This window comes from Suncus etruscus, chromosome 1, assembly GCF_024139225.1.
Source record: "Suncus etruscus isolate mSunEtr1 chromosome 1, mSunEtr1.pri.cur, whole genome shotgun sequence".
Classification (NCBI taxonomy): Eukaryota; Metazoa; Chordata; class Mammalia; order Eulipotyphla; family Soricidae; genus Suncus; species Suncus etruscus.
In genome coordinates, this window is record NC_064848.1 from 43148626 (window position 1) to 43161648 (window position 13023).

The following is a 13023-nucleotide window of genomic DNA, read 5'->3' on the forward strand; positions in this document are numbered from 1 at the left end:
CTACTAATAAAAAAAAAAACAAAGAAACAACAAAAATAAAACCCTTGTTCAAGGTACATACAGTATTTCTGAAGCTACAAATGTCACAATTATTAGGTCAGGGCAATGCAAGCTGTCCCATACCTTGGGGCAGCCACTTTTTTTGTAGTACAAACTTTGGTTCTGCAACAGGCTTAGCTGAAGAGACTAGTTTGCTGAAGATTAGAACACAAACCAAATAGTGTTAGTCCACAAAATCAGGGAGGTAGAGGGTGTATCTTGGGAAAAATTCCTTTTTCTTAAAATATTTCATCCCCTTCGGCCACTTCTGCTGTCAAATTCGTAGGTTAAGTCAAATATCTTCAAGAGATTTACCAGCCACTTGAGGGTAATTCAGAAAGACTAGCACTCCCAACCACAATTGAGATCTTGCTAGTTCTTAAAGGACTAGTCCAGGATCTGCAGTAAACTAAGTCTTCTCTTTCAGGTGGCTACATATAGACCAAAGCTGTTTGGTTTATGAATCTTCCTCGTCCTCTCACCTCTATGTACCCACATTTAGCTCTTCTACACCTTTCCTAAGGGTACTGGCAGTGAAGTGGTAAGATCTATCTTCAGGATGGCTGAACCAAAGTTTGCACAGTAAAGTGAGTGCACCATCTATTACAAATCTTAGATAGTCATGTCAGGTTAATATATAATACTAGAACATCTCATTCACTTAATTCACGTTATGTAAACCCTGGACAGGGTAGAACACACAAATGCTTCCAAAGTGATCAGACTCAGAATGAAGAAGGGAGTGTTCTACCTTCTTACTTAAAAAAAATGTTTTTATTTTTGTAGGGTGGGTGAGATCAAAAGAGCAAAAGGACTGAAGTGGAAAGATAATGGAAAAGTCAGGGAGATTAATATAGGCAATGAGAGGAAAGGATTTCTCTGTACAGACATGCAAAAATGCCCCAAAATGAGTACTAGATGAAAAATAAAACAATCAACCTTGGTTTATACATCTCAAGTGAGCCTACTAACTCAGCATATTGTCTGGAAGTCAGAGAGCATCGTACCTCGAATCAATCAATGCTTCTCAAGGCTACGCGACATGGATTCTCAGGCAAGCAGATTCTTTGTTTCCTAGCATGCAAAGACAGGTGAGGAACCTATAGAAACAGTGCCAAGTCATCTCACCTTGCAGTGGGGATACCCTAAGAGTGGTGGGGTTCCCACTCCCTCTTTGGGAAAATATTTCCAGTGCCCAATGGGAGACTCAGATACCCAAGTCTCCTCTCAATCCTTGCATTTCCTAACAGAAGTGAGCAGAATTGCGTAAGAATGAGTTGATTTGCTATCTTAGTTTTAGTTGTGCATCATTTCAGTATTTTGAAATATTACATTTGGCAACAGGAAGCCATATAGTCTTGGTATAGCATTTAGATACTATCTTTTCAAGAAATATATTTTCTATTATCTAATTCTGTTTTTCTTAAAATACATTTTCCTGCTCTTCCTTTCCCTTCAAAAATTCTTTTAAAAATTCTAAAAACAATAGAAGCATAAAAGAAATCTTACAATTGTCCTTATACATCGCCGTTATTTAAAGGGAAACACTGATTTTAGTTTGCTAAAGGTACAATTTTGGCAATTGAGTTTTTAATTAATTTTCCAAGAAGTTGTTTGATGAATGATTGTAATATATATATAGTAGGGGGACTTAAAACATAAAATTAAAAATCCTTTTTCACTGACCCCAAGACTTCGCAAAGTGCTTTTCTTTCCAATCCTCAGACTGGTTAATGAAACTACTTAGCACAGGTTATCAACATAGAACTGTTGTCTGCCTCTAATTCTGCTGTTTCATTTTCCTTTTCAAGATGACTCCTGCATGCATCTTTTGGTTGACAGAAATATTAAAAAATGTTACTATTTATAATTATAGTAAATCATTTGTCAGATCAGCTGCTGGTGTGTGTGTACGTACGTACGTACGTGTGTGTGTGTAAGAAGCATTGAATGTCTGAGTACCTCAAGGAAGACCTTGATTTTATTCAGTTGTTAATTAGCCACTTTCAACCACTTTTAAGAATTCAACATAAACACAGTAGCCAAAACCTATATATGATTTGGGTGCAAAGTTTTAGGGGTACACTATTTTCTATGTGTTTTCCTTTTATCCTTTGTCCCCTTGTTTGATTTTGTGAAGTTCACTTTACCTGCATTCAATATCATTCTCCCAAAATGAAGAATTTGCCATTCATATATAGGGTAGTCCCTGCATTAGTGATTTAAGTAAAAACCCTCTTCCCTATTTTTTATTTTTTAAGATTGTCATTACAGTTTAGGGTGGAGAGATAGAGCATAGAGGTAGGGCATTTGCCTTGCCTTCGGAAGGACGGTGGTTTGAATTCTGGCATCCCATATGGTCCCCCGAGTCTGGCAGGAGTGATTTCTGAGTGTAGAGCCAGGAGTAACCCCTGAGCGCTGCTGGGTGTGACCCCCAAAACAAACTAAAAGGTTGTCACTACAGTTTAACAAAATAAAGTTAATCAATTCTTTTCTCCATGAATGTGGGGGGCATCTTGGAAAAATGCATGTGCATTTATTCTCAGGCTGGATGTCAAAGCTCACAAAACCACTTTTTTTTTTTTTAAACCACAGACGCTGCTAATTTCTTTGCAATGAGCACTTTTGGAAGAGATTTTTTTTTCTTAGAGAATACCGAACTACTTTTACTTAGGTAACAGATCTTTGGGGCGGGGGGGATTTGGGGACCACACATAGTGATGTTCTGGGGTTACTCCTGGCTATGCGTTCAGAAATCGCTCCTGGCTTGGGACCATTTGGGATGCCGAGGGATCTAACCATGGTCCGTCTTGGGTCAGTTGCATGCAAGGTTTGCCCTACCGCTGCGCCATCGCTCTGGCCCCGGCAATAGATTTTTGGGACATTTAGCTACAACTACAGGTGACAATATCCCAAAATAAATGGGTACATGAGATTGCAGAAACATGGATAATCTCATCACAGTATCTCTACTGACATTTTAAAAAGTAATCTTATTACTGTCCACTTAACAGCTGAAATGTTTTACAGGCACCTTTGGGAAGGTAGACGGTGAGCATATGTGCTTGTATGTAACGAGATGGAGGAAGGGAAAGGAGAGAGGGAGAGAGCAAAGAGAGGAGCAGAGAGACAGAGACTGAATATGTGTACATCAGGGAACTCAGTGGGAAAACCTAGCCCTTGTACTCAATTTTCCCTTCACAAGGGATAAACAGGCAATTACGCATCCTTTTATATTTGATGGCCAAGTGCTGAACTGGAAAGCACACTATTAGTTTGTGTCCCTTCAGGGCCAGGGCAATAAGTAGCCAGGAGAGCTGGGGCTGAAGCAGAGAGGGTGTTGTCTGCTGTTAGTGTGACAGTCTTGTCAGCTGCGTTCACATTACTGGAAGGTAATAAAGTGACAAGTAAGTTATTAGAAAGATATGAGGTGAAATTGAACTGAAGCTTCTCACTGCTCAGCCTGGCTTTTTCCTTTCTGCTTTTGTAATGGTCTTCTATTTATTACAAACGGAGCCTTGTCTTGGATCTGTTCTATATAATATTTTTTTGCAGTAAAGGTCAAATGAATTTACATCCCTTTAGAGGAGGATAAAGATAGTTTTATGACACTGATTGTATGTTCTTGCAAAAAAAATATATATATAGCGTTCTTATGAACAATAATGCGGATCCAATTCAGCACACTTCCAAAAATGCTTTTAAAAAATAACATTATGTATTTAGAGTTTTCCATAAATGCCAAAAAATATTACTTGATGTCCAGTTACTTCTAAACGATAATAAGCACTGCCCTTTTGTATAAGATGTAGGAAAAATATGAAGATGGAAGGACACAGAAAGGGTGGGTGTTTGGGAAAGAGTGATGATACCTTAATCTACTGACTTATTTTACGGCCAGATTTACACAATACTAACTGAAGATACCATTTATGGTATTTGGGAAATATGAAAATGTGATTATCAGATGCGGTCTTTTTATATGAGTAGAATCATCACAAAGGATGGAAACAGAAAAGTTACTTTTATGCATCACAGGAAAGTAAACGAGATCATTTTGATAGGGCACACTTTAGCCAAGAAATCCCAATTATATGAGTATAGGACCAAAGGAGAACAGAGAAAGTAGTGATTGGAGAAAAGAATAGAAGCCTGATACCTCTCATTACTTAACTCATGATTAGAGCTCCTTTAGCCATATATATTCTCTCACCTAGGTAATATTGTTAAGATATGCCAGTGAGAGGGGGGAGGGAAAAAGGGGGAGGAATAAAAAGAGAGACAGAAAGAGGGAGCAAAAGGGAATAGGAGATAGAGGAAGAGAGGTAAAGAAAAAGAGGAAGATAGGGAGGAAGAGAACTGGGAAAGAAAAAGAGGGAGGGGAGGAGAATCTCTCACCTGCCTTGTTCTGGCTTCCCTGACTTGTACTCCATACAGCTCTTCTTGCTTGCCTCTTCCTTCATCCAACTGGGATTTATTTCCACTGCCATTTATGGGAAGCTCTGCAAGGCACTGCACTATCCATTCTCACCACTGCTTATAGATATATATGTACTAGATTTTTCTCTTAAAGTAACACTTCCAGGGCATTAACTATTGCTCCCCACTCTTTCCCCCTAGCAATCCCCAAACCAGGGTAGGTACTAATCTTCTAATCTTATCTTTTACTTATTGAAAAAGTGGATCCATCCAGTCTTTTAGTCCTATCTTTTATTGTCATTGCTCCAAACTTTTCTGTTAAAAAGCAAGATGAGTGGGGTGAAATCCCCAAATGCTAACAACTTATGAGTGTTTATGAGTGGAGGTGGGAAAGAATTTAAAAACTTATCCAACATAATTTTAGTCAGTTAGTAGGCATGTATTCCTAGTATGAGTTTCTTCTGTGATTTGTTTCTGTATAAGAGATTCAGTGAGTTTTACTACAGCTGAATTTTGTTTACTCTCTTAAGTCCATCTCACCCAACCAAATGCAGGTTTGGACTGCTCAGGTCAACTGTTGCAGTTAGCAGCATCTCTCCCTCCATCTGGTTACCGGCTATTTATGTTTTGATTGCTAAAGGCCCCATCTCATTTGTGTGGCACACATCTGAGGTGAGTGCAGAGGAAGGTAAAAAAAAAAAAAAAAAAAAAAGGTCACATTTTATTTGGTGGGAAACTAATGCATGGTTTCTCTAGATGAAAATGCACCTGCAACAGTCCATTCTCATAGACTCGAAGCTTTTTCCCACCCCACCCACTACCCTTAGAGCAATGTATTTATGAATGGCTTGTTAACCAGTTAAGAGCCTTTTCCTCTTAAATGAAGTTCCTGAAAATTCATGACAAATATCACACTGCAACTGTAGTAATTTTGTGCTCAGACATTAAAAAAAATATAGTTTTGTTATATTGAGAAGAAAAGCATTAACACCTATAAATGCCATCAGGCAAAACCAGGCAGCTTGACAAATATCTGAAATGGATTATATTCGGTTGAGGTTATTTCAATAGTTAATAGCAGATTAAAGAATGTGAAACTTTTTAATCACATCTGTCAAACCAATATACGTATCTATTTCTTTTCTTGCTTTGTTATCACCTCCAAAGCATGCAGTTATCTTAAAGCAGACTAAGCCTTACTGATACTTAGTTTAAAATGATCAAACAGTGCATTTCAACATCATCTAGTGAACAGGCACCTGAATGTTGCCTAATTTTGTGCTCATTACAATACACTTTAAAAATATGACAAATGGGAAAAGGTTACAAAGATAAAAACTTGCATCACTATTAATTTCTAGCCAGCACTGAAGAGTCACAGCAAGAGAAAATTTCACCATAGGAATGTCTTAAGGGGGAAAAAGTGAGTGGAAATAGGAGAGACTGCATGCCTCCTTGATTCAAAAGTTCTACTTTATCCTTTCTACTTGCAATAAGTTTTGGGATATTACTATCATAACTAGACTTGTAGTTAGTTAACACACTGTACTTAGGTTTACTCCCAAGAAGCAGCAACACTATTTTGAGGCTACAACTCTACATCCTGTCACTTGACATTTTATGCAGCATTTCTTATCCATTTTCCCTGTTCCATCATATTGATAGGCTTTGTATTAGAAAATGTGATTTTCTCATTTAGAAGGCCACTGTAACACCTGGGCACTTGAGGCACAATAGTAGTAGCAAATACAAGGAGAAACTTAAAAGAGGAGAGTGATTAGCTTGTTGCTATTTGTCTGACAAAATACAGGTGAACACATTCATGTTCTGAGCAAATGAAATTCTACTTGGAGAATTTAGTGACTTCTGGACGTGTTCTAACTGGTCCTACACATTAACCTGGCTGTAGCAAAAATCAAACATTTATTCTAAGTCTGCTTCATTTGTTGATGTGACCCACTGACAGCTCTGCAATTCACTCACTAGGGCTTTTTGACCTTTGAGTTGACATTAAAATAAACAGACTAAACATTGATTTTGTACAAGACTAGTTCTAATATCTCAACCAGTTGTATAACTTAAAAAAATTGCTGAGTCTTTTCAATTAACTAGGTGTAATTTAGTCTATGTATACCTCACAATCTAGTGTTTACATAATCTTTTTTTTTTTTTTTTTGATAATTAAAGGATTTCCTCCCTATCCTTTTTGAGTCTAATCATTTGGCAATGGGGAAACAGCGCAATACAGAGAACGCTAAGAGGACCAAAATGTTTGCAAACAAACTTTCATTATTCTAATTCAATCTTTCACAAACATACTGTACAGAGTCTTAAATGGTATAAAACAAAGAAAACATCTCTCTATTCAATTTAACATAACATAACATAACACCAAAATAAAGCAATTAAGACTTTGGGGAATTCAAAGCTACAAGAAAACAAAAACTGTTTTTTTTTTTTTTTGCTAATTCCTCAGCTTTTTACCGTAAACATTTGTTATTTAACAGACATAGTGTTTGAAATAGTTTTTTTTTTTTGTACTGCAAATACTTTTGGTCTTTCCTCACTACAAAACAAGGAATTAAATGAACTTCCATAGCATCCTCTGAAGGAGATAAGATTAAAAGCTCCTTGACATACCCAGCTTATCTTTAAGAATCTACTGTTTCTGAAATTTTCACAAATAAAAATACTGAATTCTCAAACTACTGATGCTTATTTTTGGAAACAATAAATACTGTGAGGTACAACAAATCCTACAAGAATATAACAACAACAGAAACATATTAACAGTTTCCTTTGGCAAATTTAACGGAAGTGAATGCTGATGTGAACATAGAAAAATAATTATAAAACATGAAAAATGGAAACAACATGACAGATTAAAAGAAAGGGATATTTCTAAATTTTGGAATGATGAGAGAAATGTTTGAGGCCATTAAATGCAAAAAAGAAATACATTCTTTTTAAAGTATGTAGTACTGCCTGACACAATAGTTCTTGTAGATTTCTTATTTTCCCCCTTCTACTTAAAAGGAAAAAAAAAAAAAAAGACAACACAGTCTGCAATGCACACCCAAATGGTTTTGGCTGCAGGCTGAACTTGAGTAAATATCATCATTTAGTCAGTATGTTGTGGTGGCTGAAGCTGCCGATGTGGTTAACCAGCTCAGGCAACATGTGTAAACATCGGAAACAAAACAAAACAAAACAGGTTTGGAGAATAGTCTCCCCACTCTTTAGGACTCTCAATTGCTTGGTTCCAGGATTGCTTTTACTTCTTTTACAATTCCTGTGGGAGAACACAAAACACCAAAACAGTGAGAGATCCTATTTTAAATCCCCCTTCCTCTAACCTTTGAGAAAGGAGTGCTGCTCCATTCAAGTTCAGTACATGTTTTCAAAGCTCCTAAGTACTGCTGCAGTTAAATGTCTTTTGATTTAGTCTAGCAAATGGGCCTGAATCATAGCACTACTGCAAGACTTTCAACCAAGTAGACAGCCATACTACAGACCAAGCCCACTTGGACTTTTTCTTTATTTCAGGGATAAGGGTTAGTCCCTTAGAAATGAATGTTTCAACACTATTACTGTATTTTACCTTTGTTCCATGGTGAGTAATTTGGGCTTTTGTATCCTGAAATATTATCCTGCCTCTAAAGAAAATGCTTTGACCGTTTCACACCACATAATTTTGTTTTCCTTTTATGTAACTTAACATATAAGCAAGAAGGATGCAATGTTGATTTTAATAACATTCGGCACTTGAAAGAATCACCAAGATGTTTTTTTTTTTTAAAGCGGTTTTCTGGTGGCCAACAAATTGGCCTGTGGTTATGTTGAGTGACTAATTGTATTTTCTTTTCTGGAAACTTGTGCAAAGTTGGCAGTTTTGTGTTAACACTAATACTTTTGTTTGGCATTTGTGCCCTACACTGACCAGACCATTTTTATACAAGTGAATTTTTAAAAAGACACTTACTTGAAGTATGGCAATAGTTTAAGGATAAAAAAGAAGCATGGATATTACACATCCCCTTGTAGTGTATGAAAAAAAGTGCATGACTGGATTTATGTACTAGTACAGGACATTTTAAAAAATCAGATTTGTGCTGTAACGCATGCCAGCACCTCTTTATCACTATATCTAGCAGGTAGTGAAAACAAGACCATGTTGTTTTTTTTTTAAAAAAATGTGCATTAATGCTAACATAAATGAATAGAACTAGCCAGCAAACTATTTTTTTCCTGCGTTTCTAACAGCTGGATGTAACTGTAAAAATTAAAGAGTTAAACAACCATCAATACAATTGTTTTACATCAGTGGCCTCTCAAGGCTAAATATTTACAGGTGAATCTGCCATGCTTTAATTGAAGATTCTCTCAAAACCTTAAAGTTCACAAAAGACAACTCTAAGAAGTTCCTTTTTCGTTTCTGTTTTTCTCTCCCCTTTTATGATTATGATTATTATTATTGTTTTGTAGGCAACAGTCATGGGTATAACAAATTCTCTCTTTGGAGAGGACCAAAAAGGATTCTGTCAAAATTTGGGCTAGTTGCACACTTTATGTGTGTTCATGTATATGTGTGTGTGTGTTTCCAGGGTACTTTGTTTTCACCCCCAAATTAAAGATCCCGCCCCTTCCCCGAAACTAGAAATAAAAATCAAAAGCACCTAGTTTTATCTTTTTTTATCTAAAGGAAATATGTATGTGTATACAGATGCAGACAGAGGCATACATGTGTATACACACACGCAAAACACACACACATACTCAAGTACACAAACACACACTGACTATGGCAGTTCAAATATGTAGGCCATCTGGTGAGAGCTGGCATCTGTAGTGTCCATTCTGAGACTAATCTACTGAAGTGAAGGGAATGTTTTTGTGGAGATTAGGGTTCTGACTGTGCCGATTCCGGCTTCGCACAGAAGAGAACATCATATTACAACCGGGGACTTTGCACTTGTGCATTTCCCGCAAATGCACTGTTTTGTAATGCACTCGCAAGGTCCCCTTGTTGCTGTACATTTTGTGGCAAATGTTGCACATGATCCCACCATTGCTCCCGGACAAGCTGTTGAATATCAGAGATCCTGAAACTTCAGCCCCTAGGCTGCCTGGGAGGGCAGGGGCCTCGGCCTTGTGTGCCGACTCCCCGCTATCACTCGCACCGTCAATGTCATCAAGAAGAATCCCCTCGTCACTCCCAGCATCGGATTCTCTGGAGGAATGGATACTGCTGCTGGACTGGAGGCTGGAGGTGGTGCTCAGGTCAAGGACCATGTAGTCCTCTGCCATGCCTCTCCCATACCCATTCAGGTGGGAGTCTTCAGTTCCTGCGGGAGAGGAAGCGTCTTCCCTGACATCGAGCCCCAAGGGGTGCTGGGCACCATAGATCTTCATCAAAAATTCATCCCGGAGGTCCTTGCTCAGGGAGGACTGCGCAGAGTCCAGGCCCATGTCATCGAGTTCTTTGGTCAACAGTTTACGATGCAGATTTATGTTGGCACTGTGTCTAGGAAAACAAGGGGGAGGGGGGTGTGAGGTGTACAGGGAGTGGGGAAGGGTGAGAAAAAAAGAGAGCATTTTAAAATTGATTCGGTTTTTATCAGGCATCATCAAATAAGTACATTCATTGCTAATTATATCATTGTAAAAACAAATGTTTTCCTACATCCTCAGGATTGGGGAACAAATAGTGGAAGGGAATTATATTAAGGGGGCTTTTCATTTATCTTTTCTTTTCTGGGTAAAATTCTTCAATAGTAAGATGAAAGCAAAACCATGAATATTTTTCCTCAATGACTGTTCTGTTTTGATCATGCACAGCATCAGCTGCAGTGAATCTCAGCAGAGATTTTAGAAAATATACCATGAAAACTACCTCCATAGTCAAACTTATTTAAATTTATTTAAAAGACTAAACACTAAAAATCTTTATTATCTAAAGTAAACATTTTAGCTATAAAAACATAGTTTATAAACAAAAAATACAGGTGATTTAGCTTTAACTTAAATAATTGAATCTTCCTCATTTCCTAAACTTTAGGTAAGAAAAATTTATTGATAGTTCAGCAATTTGAAATATAGTTATAAATTATCTTTTAATCTGCTTTCTCAGAATGTTTTAAGATTTTAGGTAAGCCAAATAACAAAATACATTTATTTTCAGAAGTTGTTGCACTTTAGAGTTGGAAATTCATAAAATAAATCAAATTCAAGTTTAAATTCTTTCGAACGAAAGTTAAAAAAATATCCAATCACCACACTGAGCAACAGAATAAAACCCCAAAGGACAACTAACAGCATTCCCCACCCCCCTCCACCACACACAACAAGTACAAAAAAAAAATCAAGCACAATAATAACATACAGTCCCTGGATTTCTATATTTTAACAACTAAAATCCATATTTCATAGACAAGCAAAACATTTTTCTATTCAATGAGTGTTTTGCTTGTGTAAAAAATAACAGGATTTGTCCCACTCCATCCACAGGGATGGCATGATTTACAAAGCCTAATATTTTATTATCTACCTAAAAATATTGCTTTTTTATTTACATCCCCATTTTTAAAGTGTCCTTGGGCATATACCTCTCTCCACCTGCGAAGATTCATGTTTGGCAAGTATCTAAAATTGAGGACTACCCTTAACTAATTCATATCATATATAATATATATAAGCTTCTCAATAATGGTGGAAGCTTCACCATCCATGGAGCAGTCATTGTGATGATAGAAATGACCTAGAATGGCCAGTATAAAGCTCAACAGAGCACCTTATTTTAGATCATTGAAAAGTATGAAAATGTGCCACTCTATTTAGTGACAGTGCAGCTAGTATTTCCTAGAGATGGTTGAGAGGTATGTGCCTCAGAGACAAGAAAGGTGGGAAAGCATTCCCCACCTTTCTGCACAAGACAATATATAGCACTCTGGGTTTCAGGGGGCAGAGGGGCAGCAACCCTCTCCACACTGCACTTAGGAAGGCTGAGCTTACCTTGTGATAATAAGATCAGCTTTCTAATCTTTTGCTAAATCGATCACAAAAGAAAGCAAGAATAAGAGACAGAGAGAGAAAAAGAGAGAAAGAGAGAGAGAAAACAAATTCACATTCTAGATTTGTTTTTTTTTAAACTTAAACAATAAAATAGGGATTACAAATGTTCTGATCACAAAATCATTTTCTGTCATAAGCGATCATTCAATAAACTGTCTTGATTTTCAGATCAGCTGCATAATCCCAAAATCATAAATCAAGTTAAACCAAATGCACAGTATTATCATTCTCCATGAATGAGTTCTACACAGATGCATGCAGTGTGTGAATATTGGTTGGTAAACAAAAGTTGTCCCCATGGTCCTTTCTCTGACACAGGGTCTCCCAGTCTCTTTGGTGTCAGATGGCAGATGATTCAAAGTGCAGGTTGTTAAGCAAAGTGCAGTAAAAGCCTACTGTAAAGTTTTTTTTTTTAAACTCTGACATGTGGGTATGACACCACCAGAGCTATTACAAGAATGTGGAAAGAATTACACTATGTACCATGATTCTATTGATAAAACAATCTGCCAACCATAAACAGCTCACAAAATCCTACCGTTTATTATTTTTAACACCCTCCCTCTTTTCTTAATTTCACAAGCACACATTTTGTGATGACTGTGATCTAGAACTCTGTGTTGCTTCTCACACATCTGCAGTTACCACTTCCTAGATTCACTGCCGAGAAAACAGCAGTTAGACACAGAGGAGTCACATCAAGTCACTGAATAAGGAAGAATAAATTAACATCGACAAAAGGACACAATGATCACCCAGATGGACACATCTTTCCTAAAATGACTTGTGAAATTACACATCTCCACCGATATGTTACCAGGAAGAGATGTTTCTCTTCATTTCTCACTTAGAGCAATAGAAATCTGTAATCTAATTAGATGATGTACCAGCCCTCAATATCTGTCAACCAAATGATGTGCAGAAATGTGGAGACTAGCTCTGGCACTCTGTTCAACTGTGTCCCTTTTCTGCTGTCAGCAGTACTGTTGGCCTCTGCTAATATAATTACATTGACTTTTATTCAATTAAGTGCTATCCCTCACTAAAAAAAAAGCTACTTTATCAATTGATTCAGGTGTAATGCAATAATAAAGATGAACTCATGGAAGTGCATTAACACTGCTGTTCATAACTTCAGTACACAGGTTCATTCATAGTAGTCAATTTCCATTATGCAACCACAGTTCAAGAGAATTGATTATTTTATGTTCACTTCTTAATCTATTTCATTTTTGTTTAATATTCCTTCTAAATGCCATATGCAAAACACTTCAAGTGGGGACAAGAAGAACAGGCTGTGAGAGTCTACTGGTTCACCCAAAGTAGTAGGTTTGAAGATTTTCTAAAAAAATTCAAGCAAAATTAGTGAGAACTGTAAAAGAGAGAGAACAACAATAATAACAATAACAACAACAACAACAACAACAGACTAAATTCCTCTAAGGCGACTATCAAAATGAACAAAAGGCAACTCTTGATTTTAACAAAAGACCT

The 13023-nt window shown here is 37.0% G+C and overlaps 1 protein-coding gene across 1 annotated transcript in view; it reads right to left on the minus strand.

The window, feature by feature from the left end:
* Window positions 1-9321: 9321 nt before the first annotated feature.
* The window catches only part of BNC2 (basonuclin 2), a 333090-nt gene continuing 329388 nt past the window's right edge, over window positions 9322-13023 (minus strand). Inside the window, 1 exon segment of the mRNA XM_049769330.1 lies at window positions 9322-9982. Coding sequence (XP_049625287.1) covers window positions 9322-9982 — 661 coding nt within the window.